The sequence below is a fragment of the Triticum urartu genome, chromosome 5A, assembly GCF_056163025.1.
Source record: "Triticum urartu cultivar PI428250 chromosome 5A, HENAU_Tu73, whole genome shotgun sequence".
Classification (NCBI taxonomy): Eukaryota; Viridiplantae; Streptophyta; class Magnoliopsida; order Poales; family Poaceae; genus Triticum; species Triticum urartu.
The window spans coordinates 419,202,065-419,220,917 of record NC_141877.1 but is presented as its reverse complement, the minus strand read 5'-3'; the positions used below and the strand labels follow the sequence as shown (position 1 = coordinate 419,220,917).

Genomic DNA, 18,853 nt, shown 5'->3' with positions numbered 1-18,853 from the left:
GGCTGGCTCTTCTTGGTAGCCGGAGCAGGCGGCGGGAAGGCGGCGAGGGCGGGCGCCGGTGCGGGCGAGGCGGGCGGGGCGGTGATGGTGGTCGGGGCGGCAGGAGGTGGTGCGAGGCCCGCCCGCCGCTGCTTGGCCCCGACGTGGGTCGCCGCCACCACGTCGGCCACGGTCGGTTGGGCGGGCGCCGGGACGGGCGAGGCGGACGGGACGGGACGGGCGGGGCGGGAGCGGCGGGCGGGGGCGCGGCGGCGGCGGGGCCTTCCATGGCCGGCGCGGCAGGAGGCGGCGGGAGGCGGCGGGAGGAAGAGGCCGGAAGGAGGAGCGGTTGGCTCCCGCGCGAGCGAGGAGCGAGCGACGAGGAGGAGTGCGGGTTGGGGGGAGATTTTCCTCTCAACCCCTACTTCTACAGATTGCAAAGTGGTTTGAGGGTTGAACCTCTAAATTTTTTTACGGGTTTGAGGATTTAGAGGTTCTAGTCTACAGCGTTTTTTCAGCAAAAACTGTAAAATAAACGGTTATTTTTAGGGATTTGAGAGTTTGAAGGCTCTACTAGTAATGCATGCTCTTAGTTGGATCTTGTCACGACCGAACACCACCCAAATACCGGGCGTGAGGCGCAGCTCCCCGTCCCACTCCCACCCGGTCACGGAGAATCGATCGAGGTTGGGTGTGCGCCAGGTTGCGGGAACGCCTCTGGAGGTATAGCCCCCCTCCCACTCCCAAAATTTGCCGTCCGAGAAGGATTGCTGTCCTCTTCATAGCCCTAGCCCACTCCCCGTCGCCGCCCCCCGTCCCCAAATCCGCCGCCCCCCTCCGCCCTATCGGCGGCGATCTGCCGCGAGCACTACCATGCGAGGGGCGCAGCTCCCCGCCGCACCCTGTCGCCGCGCCTCTGCCATCCCACTCGAGCAGGAACGGCTTCTCCAATCTGCGCCGGCGGCAATCCCTGATTTCCCTTCCACCTCTGTGGTGAGTCTTTTGCGGAAACTGGTTCCCTGCCGCATACTCTATTCGTCTTCTTGCATGCATAGCCCGATGCGGGCCAGTCACACTTCCGGTGGATAGTACCTTGTGCTTTTGTCCTAGCATGACCTGAGATTTCGTGACGAGAAACTTAAACATCGATATAGTCTACTGATTAATACATCCTATATTTGCATGGAATTTTTGTCCTGAAAGTATACCATGCTGTCAGGATCTTCAGTAGATATAGCTCAACTTTCATTTGAGTGGTTTTGTTGGTTTAAAAATGCTGGTTCAGATGGCTTTTAGTTATGTAACTTTGTCAATAATTAGCGCTTTCTTTAACCATAGGTCCAGGAGATGCCTAGAAAGAATCAAGAATGTACACGCATGGGAGGAGGAGCAAGCACAAGTAAGAAGAGAAAGGCTTCTTTACAGTCCAACTCCAACCGAGAAGGTGAACCAAGTGCAACAATTTCTAGTCTCTGTTGAATTGTTAATTATAAAGGAACTAGTTAAAATATATTACTAATGCTATTAATTGTTCATTACCTGCAGATTCTCCGCCTCCGAGGGATGGTTAGTTTGTTTTGAGGACACCTAGGGATTGGAAGCGTTTGATCGTAGTATTGGATCGTACATCCCTGAAATTATTTCTACCTCTAAACGAAAACATCATGTTTAAACATATGCATCATAAAAAAGTACTAATGAAATGAAAGATTGCTTCCTAGGTTCGTTCAATGTTCAAAGTCTTGTTCGACAGAAACATGTTACTCATGTGCTTATTGTTTTTTTGTTTGGTTGAAACTTGTCCGACCAAAAGCTATTCCTTTTGTTTTGGCATGTGCCAGTTTTATCTTGCATATTGGCTTCAAATGCTAATTGGTACACATTTTCACCTATTGCACCAGACCTTTCACGCATATTACGCAAGAGCCTACTTCCCCGTGGTTATCCTATGCCATCTAAGATTACTGGCAAGTTATTATTTTCCATTTTTCTGATTCTCCCCTCCCATTTTTTTCATGTGTTTCAAGATATTTATTCTAGCCCTCATGGTATGGTATGTTTTTTCGATTAGGGGGCATGCGCTTGGTGAATACATTTGAGCTCTGCTTTGGAAATTTAGATGGCTACAGTGAAGAGCACACCAGCATTAAGTTACTTGCTTTGAGCCTATGTCAGTCCATTGTCTCACTTGCTGCTTTTAAGGGTAACAATGCAATCACTTTGTTATTGGGATTCCAAGTTTTTTAGGTTAATCAGTAACTAAAAATTCGATCCTGTGTAGGTCAAGATAGACGGTTTACATGCACAGGCACAATCATCCAGCACACAGCATCCAGCATGAGCATTCTAACCTCTGCTAGCTTGATTAGATCCTCTGAAGATGAAAGTAAGATACTTGATAAACTGGAGGTTAGTGCTACTAGTCAATTTTCCATCCCATTGGTTTGTTATGATTATGTGCTCATGAGATGAAGATGATACAGTTTGTACTTGCATGCAGATTAAGGTGCGCCTGCCCAATGGCAAGCTCGTTGTAGGAAAACTGTGGAAATATGATTTTTATTATAATATTGCTGTTGTGAACACCAAGGCTTTTCCAGAATTTCATGCAGCATGCTTTCATAATGAAGTGCCAGCTAATGTCAAATTCTCCCAAAGTAAACTGGTAGCTATTGGACGAGTTTTTGAATCTGGAGAACTAATGGCTACAGGTGGGACACTGCTGTACAAAACTTGCAAATTCGATTGCCAGCAACTCATGGCATCTACATGTAAGACCACAAAGGTACTTCCCCTAATCTTTTATCGCTCTGTAGATAGATTAATAAAAAGAAACTGGTAATATGACTAGAGTAGGACTTTTTTGTTCGCATTAGGAAGATATTCATACATACTCCCTCCGTTCCTAAATATAAGACCTTTTAGAGATTCCAACATAGACTACATAGGAGTATAATGAGTGAATCTACACTCTAAAGTATGCCTATATACATCTGTTTGTAGTCCGTATTGAAATCTCTAAAAGGGCTTATATTTAGAAACGGAGGGAGTAATATCTTAGAAATTGTTCATATCGAACAATATTATGTAGCGTACCTAAATATGAAAACATTCTAAACAAAGCATGTTCACAGCCATTGTATTCTGTGCTAGGCTGGAATTGGGGGCCCCATTATTGATGCTGATGGAAAATTCATAGGCATGAGCTTTTATTATAAGGATGGAGCTCCTTTCTTACCAATCACTATCCTCCAGAAATGCTTAAAGCACTTCAATGAATTTGGGTATGTTTTGAAGTTCTTACTTGTATGTGCTTCGGATATATTTAGTTCAGTCGCATGTTGTCAAGATACTAAACAATTTTTTACCACTCTCTTATCATTTGCTTGATTGTGGAGACATTAGGTCAGGACTTTGAGATTAAAATTAGGATATCGTAGCTAACATTTAATGGTTCTTAGATTGATAAGTTTATTGGATGGATACTTGGGAGATGCTAAAATTATGCTGCCACCACCTAGCTGATCAGTGGCAGCCATGATGGCTGCATGATTGGCTCGAGTATTAATTGCTGATAGGAGGGTGGTGATAATCATAGTTGCTAGTCACTTCCTGTTCATCTGAGCCACCAGAAACCAGGTATTTGCTGTAGCCCGTAGCCACTAGCTGTGAGTAAGCAGTTCCAGTCCCCTTAATATGTGCTGGTCACTGTTCTCTGGGTGTTACCAAACTTGCTTTCACTATCCTGGGTTCTGTGTAGCTGATGTTACTTGGCTCAAGTATTTTTTCTGTGTAGTTTTAGGTCATCTATATTGCTAACTGGTAAAGCTGTTGCCTTGTGACCATGAGGTCACGGGTTCGAGTCTCGGAAACAGCCTCTTGCAGAAATGTAGGGAAAGTCTGCGTAGGTCACGGGTTCGAGTCTCGGAAACAGCCTCTTGCAGAAATGTAGGGAAAGGCTGCGTACTATAGACCCAAAGTGGTCTGACCCTTCCCCGGACCCTGCGCAAGCGGGAGCTACGTGCACCGGGCTGCCCTTTTTTTAATATTGCTAACTGGTCTATTGTTAGTAAATATATCGAATGATCAATGATGTGATATGTGTAGGAGAGTTCTGCAGCCATGGCATGGTCTGAGGATTGGATCACTTCAAGCTGAAAAATTGCGTGTCCGTGAAGAAGTACATGACATCTTACCCCATGCACATGGCATTTACGTACAGAAGGTGACTATCCACCTCATGCATTTGATGTAGTCTTTTCTTTCATTGTGTTGCTATGCTGTTTATATGTGTACTAGTAATAGTGCACGTGCAATGCAGGTGGTATCAATTACAAAATAAATAACATGTTTCAGGCGTAAGCAGTTGAATTGAACATCTTAAGAAATACACACTCCCCATTTCATTACTAAGAAAACATAATTTCCTCCCCATTTATGATTTTTCCCCATACATAAACAAACAAATCTGATCAAAGAAAATTATCAAATTGAGCATTGCTAACAACCTATTCCATTTGTTACTTCTTTCCATTGATGAAATTTCCCTGACAGCCATGTATCCAAGCCACCAACCCATCCGGCGATAGGACATGATATATGACTAATTGGAAACACTTACACGGAAGTACGAATAGAAGATCCAAACCGTGCCCCCCTTGAACACAACTTGGTAATTAAGGTCTGTAGCATTGCTTAAACCAAAACTTATCATGTCTTATCATATTTGTTTTTTCTAGAGCTTTGAATAATATCTCCAGCTCATTCAATGCAGCAATAGACCCATCATTCTCCATGAACATGCTACCTTCCTTTCTCAAATCTAGCAGAACTTTGGTGGCCCTCTTGTCTTCACTAAAATGCCAATCTTTTGAGCAGTTTCATCTTGTACACCCTTCTCTACCACCTAAGTCAGCATAATGAGAAATGAGGAATATTACAAATAAATCCACATCAATGTGAGTAGGGCATTTTGGAGACCGAGCTCCATGGAGCCCTTTATTTTGGAAAATTCAAAATTTCAGTTTCAAAAAATTCTGAAAACAAACGCATGTATGCAAGGATGTAATGTGTGAAAAATTTCAGGATGAAATACCTTGAATTGTGAGCTGCACAAAAAAAACCAAATCATAGGCTTTGAGGATGAACAGTACAGATACTAAAAAGCCCCAGATTTGTCTTTTTATTGTAGCTCACATGTAGATTATGTATCTAGGTATAAGTGTATTTATTGTCCGAATTTTTTGAAATTGTAAAGTTTAAATTTTGAAGTTTTCAAATAAAGGCCTCCATGGAGCTCGGTCTCCGTTTGGCATTTTCGCATCAATGTCACTTATAACGTATAAGAGCACACATTTGAAAGAAAACGGAAAAAGGCGTACCAGCCGGAATTAAAACAAGACTATAATCTCGCAGCTAGGTGGAACAACATGGAGCCCCAGTCCCAGAGTAGAATTTGCTTCTGGTATTTTTACAACGGTTGGACCAGAGCAATAGGTCATCTGCAGCCGCCCGAGCAATGTGATGGAGGCTCTGATAGTCATCTCGAAAAACTTTAGCGTTTGACGTCTCCAAATATTCCATAGAAGAGCAATGACCACAGTAGAATGAACTTTGTTGGATAGAGCACCTTGCTATACATCAAGAAGATTGGTGGGCCTGCCATCATGCAAGCTATTGAGTTCGCTCCGGAGTGGCAGGAGGAGAGGACAGCAAAACAATAGATGGTCATTATTCTCACTTCCTCCACAAAGGGGGCAGGCGTTGGAGGTGGCAATAGAATCGTCGGAGCATAATTCTTCCAGATAGCAGTAGCCAGCTAATCAGTTGGTCTGGTGGACCAGATCTCCTTGTAGGCCAGTTTGGTTGTTAGAAGCTTGCCGTCTTGCCTGCAAATTCTTTTGTTCGGGACCTGCAGGTTCAAGTTTACCAAAGTCATAATAGCGCGCAAGTTAGCTAGTTCACATTCAACCGCATGAGATAATCTTGGAGCAAGATCGAGGTGTAGCTCTGGAGAAGCAAGAACCCAGGCAACAAAGGATGCCTGCCTATTTAAGTGGGAGAAAAGAGCCTGGAATTGTTGAGCCAAAGTGGTAGTGGCGTTCGGAAGCCAAAGGTCAGCCCAAAAGGAGGTGATGGCACCATCGCCAAGATTGACCATGGTGATTGAGCAAAAGAAGTCTAAGCCTTCGAAAATGTCATGCCAAACCGGAGTAACAGCATTATCCGGCGTGCCCAGATCATGAATAGGAGACCATCCATATTTTGTTGACGAGGTAGTTCGGTTCAGTCTGGGTGCCTCAATCGTGAAGTTTAGAGAGGTGTTAAGCAGGCATAAATTTTTTGTTGCTTTAAATGGAATGGTGTAATTCCCTTGCACAGTAGTAAACATCTGTGAGGTTTGTTTTCAACTTCATTTCATTATTTGAACAATCGCAATCAGGTATCCAGGCTAGATTCTATGTTTTGCTGTACGCTGTGGTATGCCAATTTTCTTGAGTGAAAGTGAGAACAAGGAAAAGGGACATTAGCAGATTTGGACAAAACTAATCTTTTGAGATTGGATGTGAACATATATTTGGATATTTACATTGTGATGATCACTTATTGCTGTGACTTGCTTGATTTTTTTTTGACAGATCCTTGTTTGCTTCATAGGTTGTGAGTGGATCCCCATCAGCAGATTCTGGAATCAAAGCTGGTGATGTAATTACCAAGCTTGATGACTTTGCGCTATCCAATGCACAAGAGGTTCTGTTCTTCTTTTGTGCCATTCTACTTTTTTTTTTGGTTTCTAAACTGTGCTGTGAAATCAGACCTCCATTTATTTGGTTTGGTTTCCTGCGAATCTGACATTATAGGTTAGTTTGGTTGGTGCCCTGGACACGATGTCTGGAAAGTGATGCTTGCAATGAGCCTGAACAAATAATTTTTTTTGCCTGAACTGCCTGAGATATAGAGTGTTTGGTTGGTGATCTGTCCTGGTAGTCTCAATATGGGTTAGTTTGGTTGGTTCCCTGGACACCATGCCTGCAAAGTGATGCCTGCCTTGAGCCTGAGAAGTAACTGTTCTTTTTGTTTGCCTGGGTAGGCTAGCCTGGGATAGAAGTGTTTGGTAACAACATGCTTTGATTTATAAATACTAAAGTACTCTCCTAATAAAGGCCAACAGAAAACCTTCCTACTTTCTCTCTCTCTCTCTTGGAATCACAGACCCAAATTTTTCTTTTTAGAACTGCGCATAACCCATTGAAAAATCCTAATTAACAGAGAAATCACAAATTCCTGTTCCATTATGTGATTTTTTTGGATCCAATCAATCTACTCACCACCTGGATCGAGTTCTCCTGTCTGTCCTCTGTCTTACCTCCTGCCGAGCTCACGTTGGTGGCCGTAATGCTGCCTGTTTGCCAAGGGCAGCCGTGGCAGCTACTTCATACATCTCCGCCCTGTTTCTTTTATTCTTCTGATTAATGTCTGCCAGTAGTTTCAGGCTGCTGCCAGCATGTATAGGTGCTCAAGATATGACACCAGGGCCGGTCTTACTCTCCAGGATACCAACCAAGCAATGTGCAGGTAGCTTCCTGGGAGGCCCCAGTCCAGTTGCCATGCACCCAAGATGCCAGTTAAACTAACCTAAGCCATTGCATTTTATGTATGATTAAGAATCTCCTGCTTGTGTTTCACCTCATACGTAAGCATCATGTTCCTAGGGACAGATACATCTGCGCCATAGTACTACCACTCTACTAGCATGGTTACATCGTTTCTGCGAGCAACCAATGGAGTAGGAACAACAGCTCGGGAAGCACCATTGGCATCCATGGAAGGTTGAATATCGGCATAGGTAGTAGGAGGAGCATGGGCTCTGGGAGAAGATGAAGGGTGCGTTTGGTTCGTGTCATTGGGTGGAATGTAATGGGTCCGCCCCGCACCCAGGGATGGTTCTCGTGTTTGGTTTGGTCGAGGAATCAGAACCCACTCGTTCTTGGGAAGGCATATTCCCCTTATTTCGGGAATGTGCTCGTACCTCCAAATCGAGCGAACGACCCGGAACACCTCGCATCTCTGCCCCTCTCCCCAAAGACCAGGCCAACCTCCCCTCACCTGTCGTCTCTCCCTCAAGCCGGCGTTGCTCTCCTTCTCTCTCACAGCCACCACTCCCCCATCTGGGCAGCGGACCGGGTAGCAGCCGATGGGGGGCGGAGGTTGCTGGAGGCAATCACACTCTAGACGTCGGCTTGACCTGTGGGTGGCAGCGGCTGGACTTTTGCTGGTGGCGATGATCTGATTGGCCGGAGGGCCGGCGGACGACTACCTGATCCACAGAAGAGGTGGCGGCGACCAGGCCTGCTGGGGGCTACGGATCTGCTAGAGGGCGTCAGCGGCCTGATGTGCCGGAGGGGTGGTGGCGACCTTGCTCGACCTGACCTCAATTGCAAGCAGGAGGACAACGGGGTCTTTCGGTTCTTCCTTAATACAGGATTCGCATCAGCCACTTCCTGTTTCTTCCTCTAATCTGCAACTCCATTCCATGACAACGAGCCAAGTAGTTCATTAGCATTAACCCTTTCTTTAGTGCTAAGAGTTAGCTAGTTACTCTTTTTTATTTGTAAGATATGTTTTGGCGCAAGAGGAGATAGTTGTGTAATCATAACAAGTGTTTGTTTCATCCTCAATTCACTATAGACGTCTGAGAAAATGCAGATTGAAACAAATGTAAATGTCTGAGAAAATGCAGCTATAATTGTTCGTATTGTATATATGCATTTGAGGGGTGAGGACAAACAAACCCATTACATTCTGTCTGCAACCAAACACTGATACATCGCCATTCCATTCCATCTGTCGTCCTCAACCAAACACCGGAACGGAACCGACCCATTCCGATGGAATGTAATCATGACATTCCATTCCACTTCGTTCCCCAACCAAACACACCCGAAATAAATCCAGCTCTAGAAACAATGTAGTAGGCAAGCCAGGACCTTCCATACCGCCTGACTCACCCCCACCTAAGAGAACCCCATTCCTACAAGAAAGTTAGAGTTAGTTATATAAAAAATGATCAGGCAGACATTTATTATTTCCATAGCTGCCATATTTTACTGGGTTGTGCTTTTGAGCAATCACCTTCCACATTTTCCATTCTGTTGGAATAATAATTGGTAAGAACACATCAATTCTACAATGTGAACTCTGCAGTAATGTGGTGAATACTTGAATCATAAATTGTTTTCATCAGGCAAGCTACTTTCTAATTGTGACCAGAGACCAGAACCTGACAAATTAACACCTGCAGTTTGTTGCATGCTCAGTGCAAATTGCATATATCTGTTCAGAAGTACTTTCTGTTGGTAGAGTTATTTAATTTTAGTTGAGCACTTGGATTTTCTCCTTATTTCAATGCTTATATTAATCATGTTTTATTGCCGAAAGTGGTCAAGAAATAAGTAAACAATATGATTTGATTTTGACTTATTCATGGTATATTTACAAAACTTATTGAGATTCCTTCAGCATTCTTAAGGTCAAGCATAATGACTATGTTTGTTAATTTGCATGTTAATTTAATCACGCTGGTATACTTTAATCAGTTCAAAAGTTCCAAATAATGGCTCGCAACATGGCAATATATTTGTTAATTTGCATGTTAGCAACTTAGCATGCTCAAAATAGAGGGTAAACATTTGAATTCATATTTGGAATATAGGAATAGTAATTCAAATTGAGAACTGAGTGGGCTAAGTGTCTTGTTTGCTAGAAGAACATGCATGTAACCTCTTGTTTCATGTTAGAGCTCATTTTGTTGTGATTTTGTTCTTATGGACCCTTGGATTTTCATATTATCAATTAAAAAATATTATATTCTTAAACTATATTATTTCAGTATATTCTCCCCCACTGCTCCTTGTTTCCTGAAAATGAATAAATATACAGGTCATCATGGTTATGTTCTAATTTAAGTAGAGCTATGTTTTTAGCTTGCACAATATTTGCACAATATATGATGTATTGTTAACGAGAAGTGCATTTTGCATGACATCTGATATGGATCGAGAAGCCCTGTATCCCTATTGGAGAGTATGATAGTTTTATTCGTTGTATTAGTACATAACATACATGTTCATGCAAAATCTGCTACTCATATGGATTTTATTTATTCCTACCAGTTCCATGAGCTGATTTTGGACAAGGCAGAGAGTGCTTTTCGACATGGTGAAGGAATGCATCTTACGGTTAGTTGCAGAAGTTTGTATTCTGCATTTGTGCGTCAACATTTATGCTTTAATTGTTCTCCATATTGTGCCATTGCATTGAAAATAGGTATCTTTCCTAAGGCCAAGCAGTGGCTCTGAGTTCTGTGCAACTATCAGTGCTGAAGTTATCGACATGAGCGAACAAAACATGAGCAGTCAAAACAAGAGCAAGCAAAACAGGTTCTTTTTCTGACACAAAATTATTGCTTTTATGTCAATATATTTTGTGAAGTCAATTCTTTCAGTGTTAGATGGCCGGTACCCAAGACGAAGTGGCTATATCCAGATGACGAACGTGATGCTGATATGATGCCCCTTGTTCGAAAGTGTCGTCGACCTGGCTATGTATATGGTGAGGATCTTGCCTCTTATTCTTTCTCTCTCCTATTTGATGGTGATGTTTCAAGCAGTAACCACTACTGTCTTAGTTTCATCCTCTGTTGAGTTTTTTTTTGATCTGTTAAATTTGGTGTCGTTGCTGATGTGTATGTAATTTCATATAGACCCGTGACATTTAGATCTCTGCATTTTTAAAGTTGTATTAGTGTAAAGTTCCTGTTACCACTTTGTAGATGCATTCTATGTGCAATGCTGCATTATCTCTCTGTCTTGGTTAGGTTGTTTCACTTGTAATACTGTTACTTGCTAAGTTTCTCTCATGGACGTGACACCGCTTTTGTTTCAGAGGCCCCCTTGATGACTGACGTATCTAGATACACAAGGGTCTGATGAATAATCAAGTTGAGCAATCTCGTAGGGTTACTAAAGAGGAGCTTGTTAGGGAGCCAGATGTGAACGTTTCGGTTTTCTGATCCATATTTGGCAACTAAACTGCATGTTATCTACCCCTATGCTAAGTTGGCCCGGAGATATTTTGTTTGGTTTGATTGTTTTATTAATGCGTGTATGAAAAATACTAAGACGGGGTCGTGGGATGTAACGAGAAAGCGCTTGTTGTCAGCATGTTGTGGTATATGTAATGCATACCTTATGGGATGGCGAAATGGCCCCAACGAGCTCATTGTCGGGGGTGTCGTGTGACATATGCCAACGGATGACTTATCATGAAGGGGGCTAATAATACGTCGTCGGTGCCAGGAAATGGAATAAGGCGCAAACATGTTCGTTGGCGTATCTTATCCAGGTTTGGGGCTCTTTAGGAGATAACACCCCTATTTCTGCTCTTCGGGGTTTCTGCATGATCACTAAGCAACAATGGTGGCTACAAGCTTGCTCCTTGAGCCGTTTCTCTAGAGGGGGAAGAAGAGCAAGGCTAGCCCTAGCTTACTCTCTCTATATGTGTGTGGGTGTGTTGAGGTCTTAGTGAGGATGAACCCTTTGCATGGGCGCCCTGGGGGTTTATATAGGCCTACCTCAGGGGTACAATGGTAATTCGATCGGGTGTAGGACCTGGCTGTCAGTGTTTGTAGATGCCGGCTTCTCCGTCGACCACTGGGGCCTGCCGCTTGGTGGGTCCTGTCGGCTGTCGCTTGTGAGTGTTGTCGGCTGCTCATTATTGTGGCGATGTTGCTGATGATATGTGCTTTGTCGAGGGAAGCGTGGCTATAGTACCCACCACCCTCCGTCTCTTTTGATTAATGGCGCACAAACTCTAAGGGAAGGGGGAAGGCCGGCTGCTGGGAGTCGGCATCCCATCTGCCGGCTGGCGGATCCCGTCGCCTTCTGGCTTCTCACTGACAGGTAGGGCCTGCCGCCTGGGGTTGTATCGACAGCTCATAGTGGGAGCATGGCCTTCTTTGCCATGGGTGATGTCATGGGAGGCGTGGCAATAGTGATGCGCCGGGCGAGGGATGTTCGCCCAGTACGCCGCACTGTAGCCACGCTCTGCCCTGGATTTGGGGGTGGCAGGCGTCGTTGTAGCCATGCCTCGTCTTGTCGTCATAATGTGGCGCAAACTTTGAGGGCGATTGTGGCTGCCTGCTAGGAGCCAGCCTTTTTTTGGAGGCCGCCTGCTAGGATCGGCAACTCTGAAGGCCGTCTGCTAGGAGCCGGCCCACTGCGGGGCCGCATTCTGAGCCTTGCCGTCTTCTGGTGGCCGGCCGCTTGGACCAATCGACCGTAAAGAGAGCGGCGCTTGGGTCTTTGATTCTTGAGGGGCACAGCCGACCCTGATGTCTTGAAACATCATGGGAGGCAGATGAGGCTATCTGAGGGAGTCCGGGATTAGGGGTCTCCGGACAGCCAGACTATATCCTTTGGCTGGACTGTTGGACTATAAAGATACAAGATTGAAGACTTCGTCCCGTGTCCGGATAGGACTCTACTTGGTGTGGAAGGCAAGCTAGGCAGTACGGATATGGATATCTCCTTTGTAACCGACCTTGTGTAACCCTAACCCTCTCCGGTGTCTATATAAATCGGAGGGTTTTAGTCCGTAGGACAACATACAATCAGACCATAGGCTAGCTTCTAGGGTTTAGCCTCTCCGATCTCGTGGTAGATCAACTCTTGTAATACTTATATCATTAAAAAAAATCAAGCAGGACGTAGGGTTTTACCTCCATCAAGAGGGCCCGAACCTGGGTAAAACATCGTGTCCCCTGCCTCCTGTTACCATCCACCTTAGACGCGCAGTTCGGGACCCCCTACCTGAGATCCGCCGGTTTTGACACCGACACTACCCGTGGTCATTTACTTCGACGATAGTCCCCGAAGCTAGTGGGGCGCCGCTGCTGGGAAGACGAGAAGCCGCAGCAGCTTCCTACTCCGAGTGATGTGGTCGTCTTACTTCGTCCGGCTTCTGAAGCGCCAACTGCGACCGGGAAGACCATCCGGAAAATTTGAAGCGTCATGGGAGGAGCCGGATGGCGCGCCAGCCGGGCACCAGGATGGCCGCCTGCTGCGCGTGCGCCACGCGGCGGCATCATTCTGGGCCTGCCTGCCATCCCATGTGCGCGACGGGACATCGCTGCAGGCTGGGCCCGCCACTACTGGGCCTCGGCACGCGTGCGGCTCCGGTGCGGCCTAGGCAGTCGGTTGCTATTCCAAGGCACAGTAACTATACGTAGTTATTGCACGGTAAACGCGGGGTCGTGGGCGTAGTTAATCCCACGACCCCCACGTTCTTGCCCCCTCGGCTTCGCCGCCTGGGGCTATAGGTAGGGGGAGGAGGGGAGTGGCAGACGCACGCGCACCCTCTCCCTTCTTCCTTTCTCTCCTTGTTGCTGTCGCCGCACCCCTGCCTCTCGCTTGAGTGCTGCAGCAGCCCACCGCCGTCTAGTGCATCCTTCCCACAGCGTCGCTGCTCCGCCGTAGGCTTGCCAACTCGTCGTCGTCGCGTGTCGTCGTCGTGCTCGAATCCTCATGGCGCTAGCCGGGGCTTGGGACGGCTCCAACGTCCATGAGGACCACATCGCGTTCCTTTGCCAGATGCGGCGTCTGCCCGGCAAAGGCTTCGTTGAGGCGCGTCCTCCGCCCGAGACGGAGATCTCGCCGGCGCCGCGGGAAGGCGGGCAGGTCGTCTTCCGCTCGCACTTCATCCGTGGCCTCGGCTTGCCGGCGAGCGATTTCTTCCGCTCCTTCCTTCGCTTCTACCGCCTCCAGCCGCACCACCTGACGCCGAATACGGTGGTGCTGCTGTCGGCATTTGTCACCCTCTGCGAGGGATATCTTGGCATTCCCCCACCATTGAGTTGTGGGGGAAATTCTTCTACACCAAGCTTGGAATCACAGCCAAGAACGAGGCGGCCATCGCCTGGCTTGAGGAGATGACAGAGTCGGAAGGCCTACAGGCCTCGGATCTGCTGACCGCCTTCGTGGCGCGCCGGGTTCTCCCCTTCAAAGCCGGCCTCATCTGATCAGCCGGATGAGCAGGCACCGAGATCCGTGCCGGATGTGCACAAAGGAGATGCCAGACGCGAAGGTGGCCCGTCTGGTCAACTACATTTCAAACTGCAAGCTCTCGGAGGGGGAGTCACAGTTCGGAAAACGACCGTACTCTTGAGCAGACCCTTCGCTTGCTGTAAGTCTTTCTCTTTCTTTCTTCTTCTTTCTCCTCTGCCGGGTTCTGCTTTCGCCGGCTGATCAGCCGGCCACTTGTGTAGATTCTCTCGTCCCAACAGGTGGCCGATGCCCTGGAAGAAGGCCAGGAGTACCTGCTGGAAAGGTCTGAGAGCGACGTGGACGACCCTGATTTGGGAGCGGCCGCCCTGGAGGACGACACCGCAGGCGGCGGCAGTGGAGCAGGCGGGTCTGGAGGAGGCAGCGTCGAGACGTGGCCAGACGACGACGATGTGGAGCCCGAAGCGCGCCGTCCCCGCGGAGCTGACAAGGCGGGCGCGAGCTCGTCAGCTGTGCCAGCCACGCCAGGTGGTGCACAGAAGCTTCGGGCCGTCGTGCCACTTCTCGGCAACCGGCCCAAGAAGCCGAAGAACCCGGCTACTGTGACCAAGAGGCGAGAGGCCGCCATGAAGGCGGCCCAATTTCAAAGGGCCCCGAAGCAGCCCCCAGTGGTGTCCGCGTAAGTGCTCAATCCCCCATCGAGTTTCTTCTTTGTCTCTTTTCTTACAAATTTTCTTCCGAACTTCTTTTTGCAAAACTCCTTCTAAATTCATCTTGCTTGAGCAGAGCCCTGCTCTCTCTTGAGAGGTCGGCCTCCGCCTCCATCGCCAGGGGGACGAAGGGCTCGGCCGAACCCCGCCGCGTGGACCCGCTCGCCGAACTCCAGGCGGCGATGGAGCGAAACGCACAGGAGGCACGTGAGGAGCGGGAGGAGACGGAGCGGTAGAAGGCGGCAGCGGCCGAGGCAACGCGAAAAGAAGCCGATGCGGTCGCTAAGGCCTAGGCTGACGTCGTAGCTAGGGAGCGGGCAGAGGCGATCGCCAAGGCCCGGGCAGAAAAGGCCACGCACAGCCAGGCGCCACAACTTATCATCCCTCTGCGCGCCGCTTTACCGGCACCGAGGTCCAGGTGCCAGCTGGAGGAGCCGACGACGACCAGTCGGCCCATGGGAGCAGAGAAGGCGGCGATGTCATGCTGAGAGCGGAGGCGCCTCAGCCAGCGCCGGCTGCCCCGTCACAAAGCCGCCAGTCGGACGCGCCGCAGGAGTCGCCAGCCGGCGGCGAGCTGGTGGTGGGATCCACCCCCGCGGCCCATACTCCGATGCGCCGACGCGTGGCGAAGGCAACGTCGGTGCCATGGCCGCAGATGATCGAGGCCGCGAGCTCGTCAGCCCTAGAAGCAGAAGCCACCAACGCCGTTCCGCCGGAGTGGACGCTAGGAGGCGGGTCTGGCGTGCTGAACATGGCGTCGCAAGACATCCAGGCCCAGCTCCAAGCCCAGGGTGAAGCTCTTCAGCAGTACACAAAGGCATTCGTGTCGACGCGCGCGACCATCCAGGTACGTCTGCTGACCGCTTGCTTTGACTCTTGTAATCTTCTTTGAAAACCTTCTTTGAAAATCTTTCGTGGGGGCACGCCAGCGTCCCTATTGGGTGTAGCCCCTGAGTTCCGGGTCGACTGCTGAGCAGGCGGCTCAGAACTTAAAAGCAAGTTCTGAGTGCTAACCTTCTTTCTTTTGTGGTCTCCATTGCAGGACTATCACAATATCTGCGCGGCCACCCACAACTCCCAGGTCCGGGAGCTGGCCAGGCGGAATACTGAGCTGTCCGAAAGCCGGAGTAAGTACCTCGTTCCTTATTCACGCGGGGGCGCGCCAGTGCACCCGCGGGATGTAGCTCCAGCAGCTACGCTTTTCCTTTGATGTCTTCTTGACCGTCTTCTCTTCTTTGCCCTCCGCAGGAGCCAACGCCGCCTTGCAGCAGCAGCTGGGCGAAGCTCAGACCGCGCTGCGCGCCAAGGAGGAGGAGCGCAGCAGGGCGGAGCAGGAGCGCTGATGTCTACTACACAACCTTCTTCTTGTAGATGTTGTTGGGCCTCCAAGTAGAGAGGTTTGTAGGACAGTAGCAAATTTCCCTCAAGTGGATGACCTAAGGTTTATCAATCCATGGGAGGCGTAGGATGAAGATGGTCTCTCTCAAACAACCCTGCAACCAAATAACAAAGAGTCTCTTGTGTCCTCAACACACCCAATACAATGATAAATTGTATAGGTGCACTAGTTCGGCGAAGAGATGGTGATACAAGTGTAATATGGATGGTAGATAAAGGTTTTTGTAATATGAAAATATAAAAACAGTAAGGTAACTAATGATAAAAGTAAGCGTAAACGGTATTGCAATGCTTTGAAACAAGGCCTAGGGTTCATACTTTCACTAGTGCAAGTTCTCTCAATAATAATAAAATAATTGGATCATATAACTATCCCTCAACATGCAACAAAGAGTCACTCCAAAGTCACTAATAGCGGAGAACAAACGAAGAGATTATGGTAGGGTACGAAACCATCTCAAAGTTATTCTTTCTGATCGATCTATTCAAGAGTCTAGTAAAATAACACGAAGCTATTCTTTCCGTTCAATCTATCATAGAGTTCATACTAGAATAATACCGTAAGACACAAATCAACAAAAACCCTAATGTCACCTAAATACTCCAATGTCACCTCAAGTATCCGTGGGTATGATTATACGATATGCATCACACAATCTCAGATTCATCTATTCAACCAACACAAAGAACTTCAAAGAGTGCCCCAAAGTTTCTACCAGAGAGTCAAGACGAAAACGTGTGCCAACCCCTATGCATAAGTTCACGGAACTCGCAAGTTGATCACCAAAACATACATCAAGTGGATCACGTGATATCCCATTGTCACCACAGATAAGCACATGCAAGACATACATCAAGTGTTCTCAAATCCTTAAAGACTCAATCCGATAAGATAACTTCGAAGGGAAAACTCAATTCATCACAAGAGAGTAGAGGGGGAGAAACATCATAAGATCCAACTATAATAGCAAAGCTCGCGATACATCAAGATCGTACCACCTCAAGAACACGAGAGAGAGAGAGAGAGATCAAACACATAGCTACTGGTACATACCCTCAGCCCCGAGGGAGAACTACTCCCTCCTTGTCATGGAGAGCGCCGGGATGATGAAGATGGCCACCGGAGAGGGATTCCCCCCTCCGGCAGGGTGTCAGAACGGGTCTAGATTGGTTTTGGGTGGCTACGAAGGCTTCTGGCAGCGGAACTCCCGATCTATTCTGTTCCCTGATGTTTTTATGGTATATAGACATATATAGGCGAAAGAAGTCGGTCAAGGGAGCCACGAGGGGCCCATGAGGGTGGGGGGCACGCCCAGGGGGGCATGCGCGCCTCCCTGCCTCGTGGCCACCTCGAAGCTTCCCTAACGTAAACTCCAAGTCTCCTGGATTGCTTCCGTTCCAAAAATAACTTTCCCGAAGGTTTCATTCCGTTTGGACTCCGTTTGATATTCCTTTTCTTCGAAACACTGAAATAGGCAAGAAAACAACAATTTGGGCTGGGCCTCCGGTTAATAGGTTAGTCCCAAAAATATTATAAAAGTGTATAATAAAGCCCATAAACATCCAAAACAGATAATATAGTAGCACAGAACAATCAAAAAATTAGAGATACGTTGGAGACGTATCAACATCCCCAAGCTTAATTCCTGCTCGTCCTCGAGTAGGTAAATGATAAAAACAGAATTTTTGATGTGGAATGCTACCTAACATATTTATCCATGTAATTCTCTTTATTGTGGCAAGAATATTCAGATCCATAAGATTCAAGACAAAAGTTTAATATTGACATAAAAATAATAATACTTCAAGCATACTAACCAAGCAATTATGTCTTGTCAAAATAACATGGCCAAAGAAAGCTATCCCTACAAAATCATATAGTCTGGCTATGCTCTATCTTCATCGCACAAAATATTTAAATCATGCACAACCCCAATGAGAAGCCAAGCAATTGTTTCATACTTTTGGTGTTCTCAAACTTTTTCAATCTTCACGTATTATATGAGCGTGAGCCATGGATGTAGCACTATGGTGGAATAGAATGGTGGTTGTGGAGAAGACAAAAAGGAAGAAGATAGTCTCACATCAACTAGGCGTATCAACAGGCTATGGAGATGCCCATCAATAGATATCAATGTGAGTGAGTAGGGATTGCCATGCAACGGATGCACTAGAGCTATAACTGTATGAAAGCTCAACAAAAGAAACTAGTGGGTGTGCATCCAACTCGCTTGCTCACGAAAACCTAAGGCATTTTGAGAAAACCCATCATTGGAATATACAAGCCAAGTTCTATAATGAAAAATTCCCACTAGTATATGAAAGTGACAACATAGGAGACTCTTTATCATGAAGATCATGGTGCTACTTTGAAGCACAAGTGTGGTAAAAGGATAGTAGCATTGCCCCTTCTCTCTTTTTCTCTCATTTTTTTTTGTTTTTTAGGCCTTCTCCCTTTTTTTGTGGCCTTTCTCTTTTTTTTCGTCCGGAGTCTCATCCCGACTTGTGGGGGAATCATAGTCTCCATCATCATTTCCTCATTGGGACAATGCTCTAATAATGATGATCATCACACTTTTATTTACTTACAGCTCAAGAATTATAACTCGATACTTAGAACAAAATATGACTCTATATGAATGCCTCCGGCAGTGTACCGGGATGAGCGATGAATCAAGAGTGACATGTATGAAATAATTATGAACG

General features: G+C 47.0%; 1 protein-coding gene across 4 annotated transcripts; it reads left to right on the top strand.

Moving 5' to 3' along the window:
• Nucleotides 1-575: 575 nt before the first annotated feature.
• LOC125529192 (uncharacterized) lies at nt 576-11,234 on the top strand. 4 transcript variants are annotated; one of them, XM_087526279.1, is made up of 14 exons: nt 576-702; nt 1,318-1,423; nt 1,525-1,545; nt 1,881-1,946; nt 2,051-2,182; nt 2,261-2,388; nt 2,480-2,764; nt 3,133-3,263; nt 4,087-4,204; nt 6,637-6,729; nt 10,152-10,217; nt 10,306-10,418; nt 10,484-10,590; nt 10,924-11,234. In XM_087526279.1, the coding sequence occupies exons 2-14, from the start codon at nt 1,327-1,329 to the stop codon at nt 10,965-10,967; spliced, it is 1,401 nt and encodes a 466-aa protein (XP_087382405.1). In that variant the 5' UTR covers nt 576-702; nt 1,318-1,326; the 3' UTR covers nt 10,968-11,234. The 4 variants fall into 4 exon arrangements, with proteins under 4 accessions (XP_087382405.1, XP_087382404.1, XP_087382402.1 ...); XM_087526276.1 differs by having other exon boundaries at nt 602-972; XM_087526277.1 differs by having other exon boundaries at nt 603-972; nt 10,490-10,590.
• Nucleotides 11,235-18,853: the final 7,619 nt, after the last annotated feature.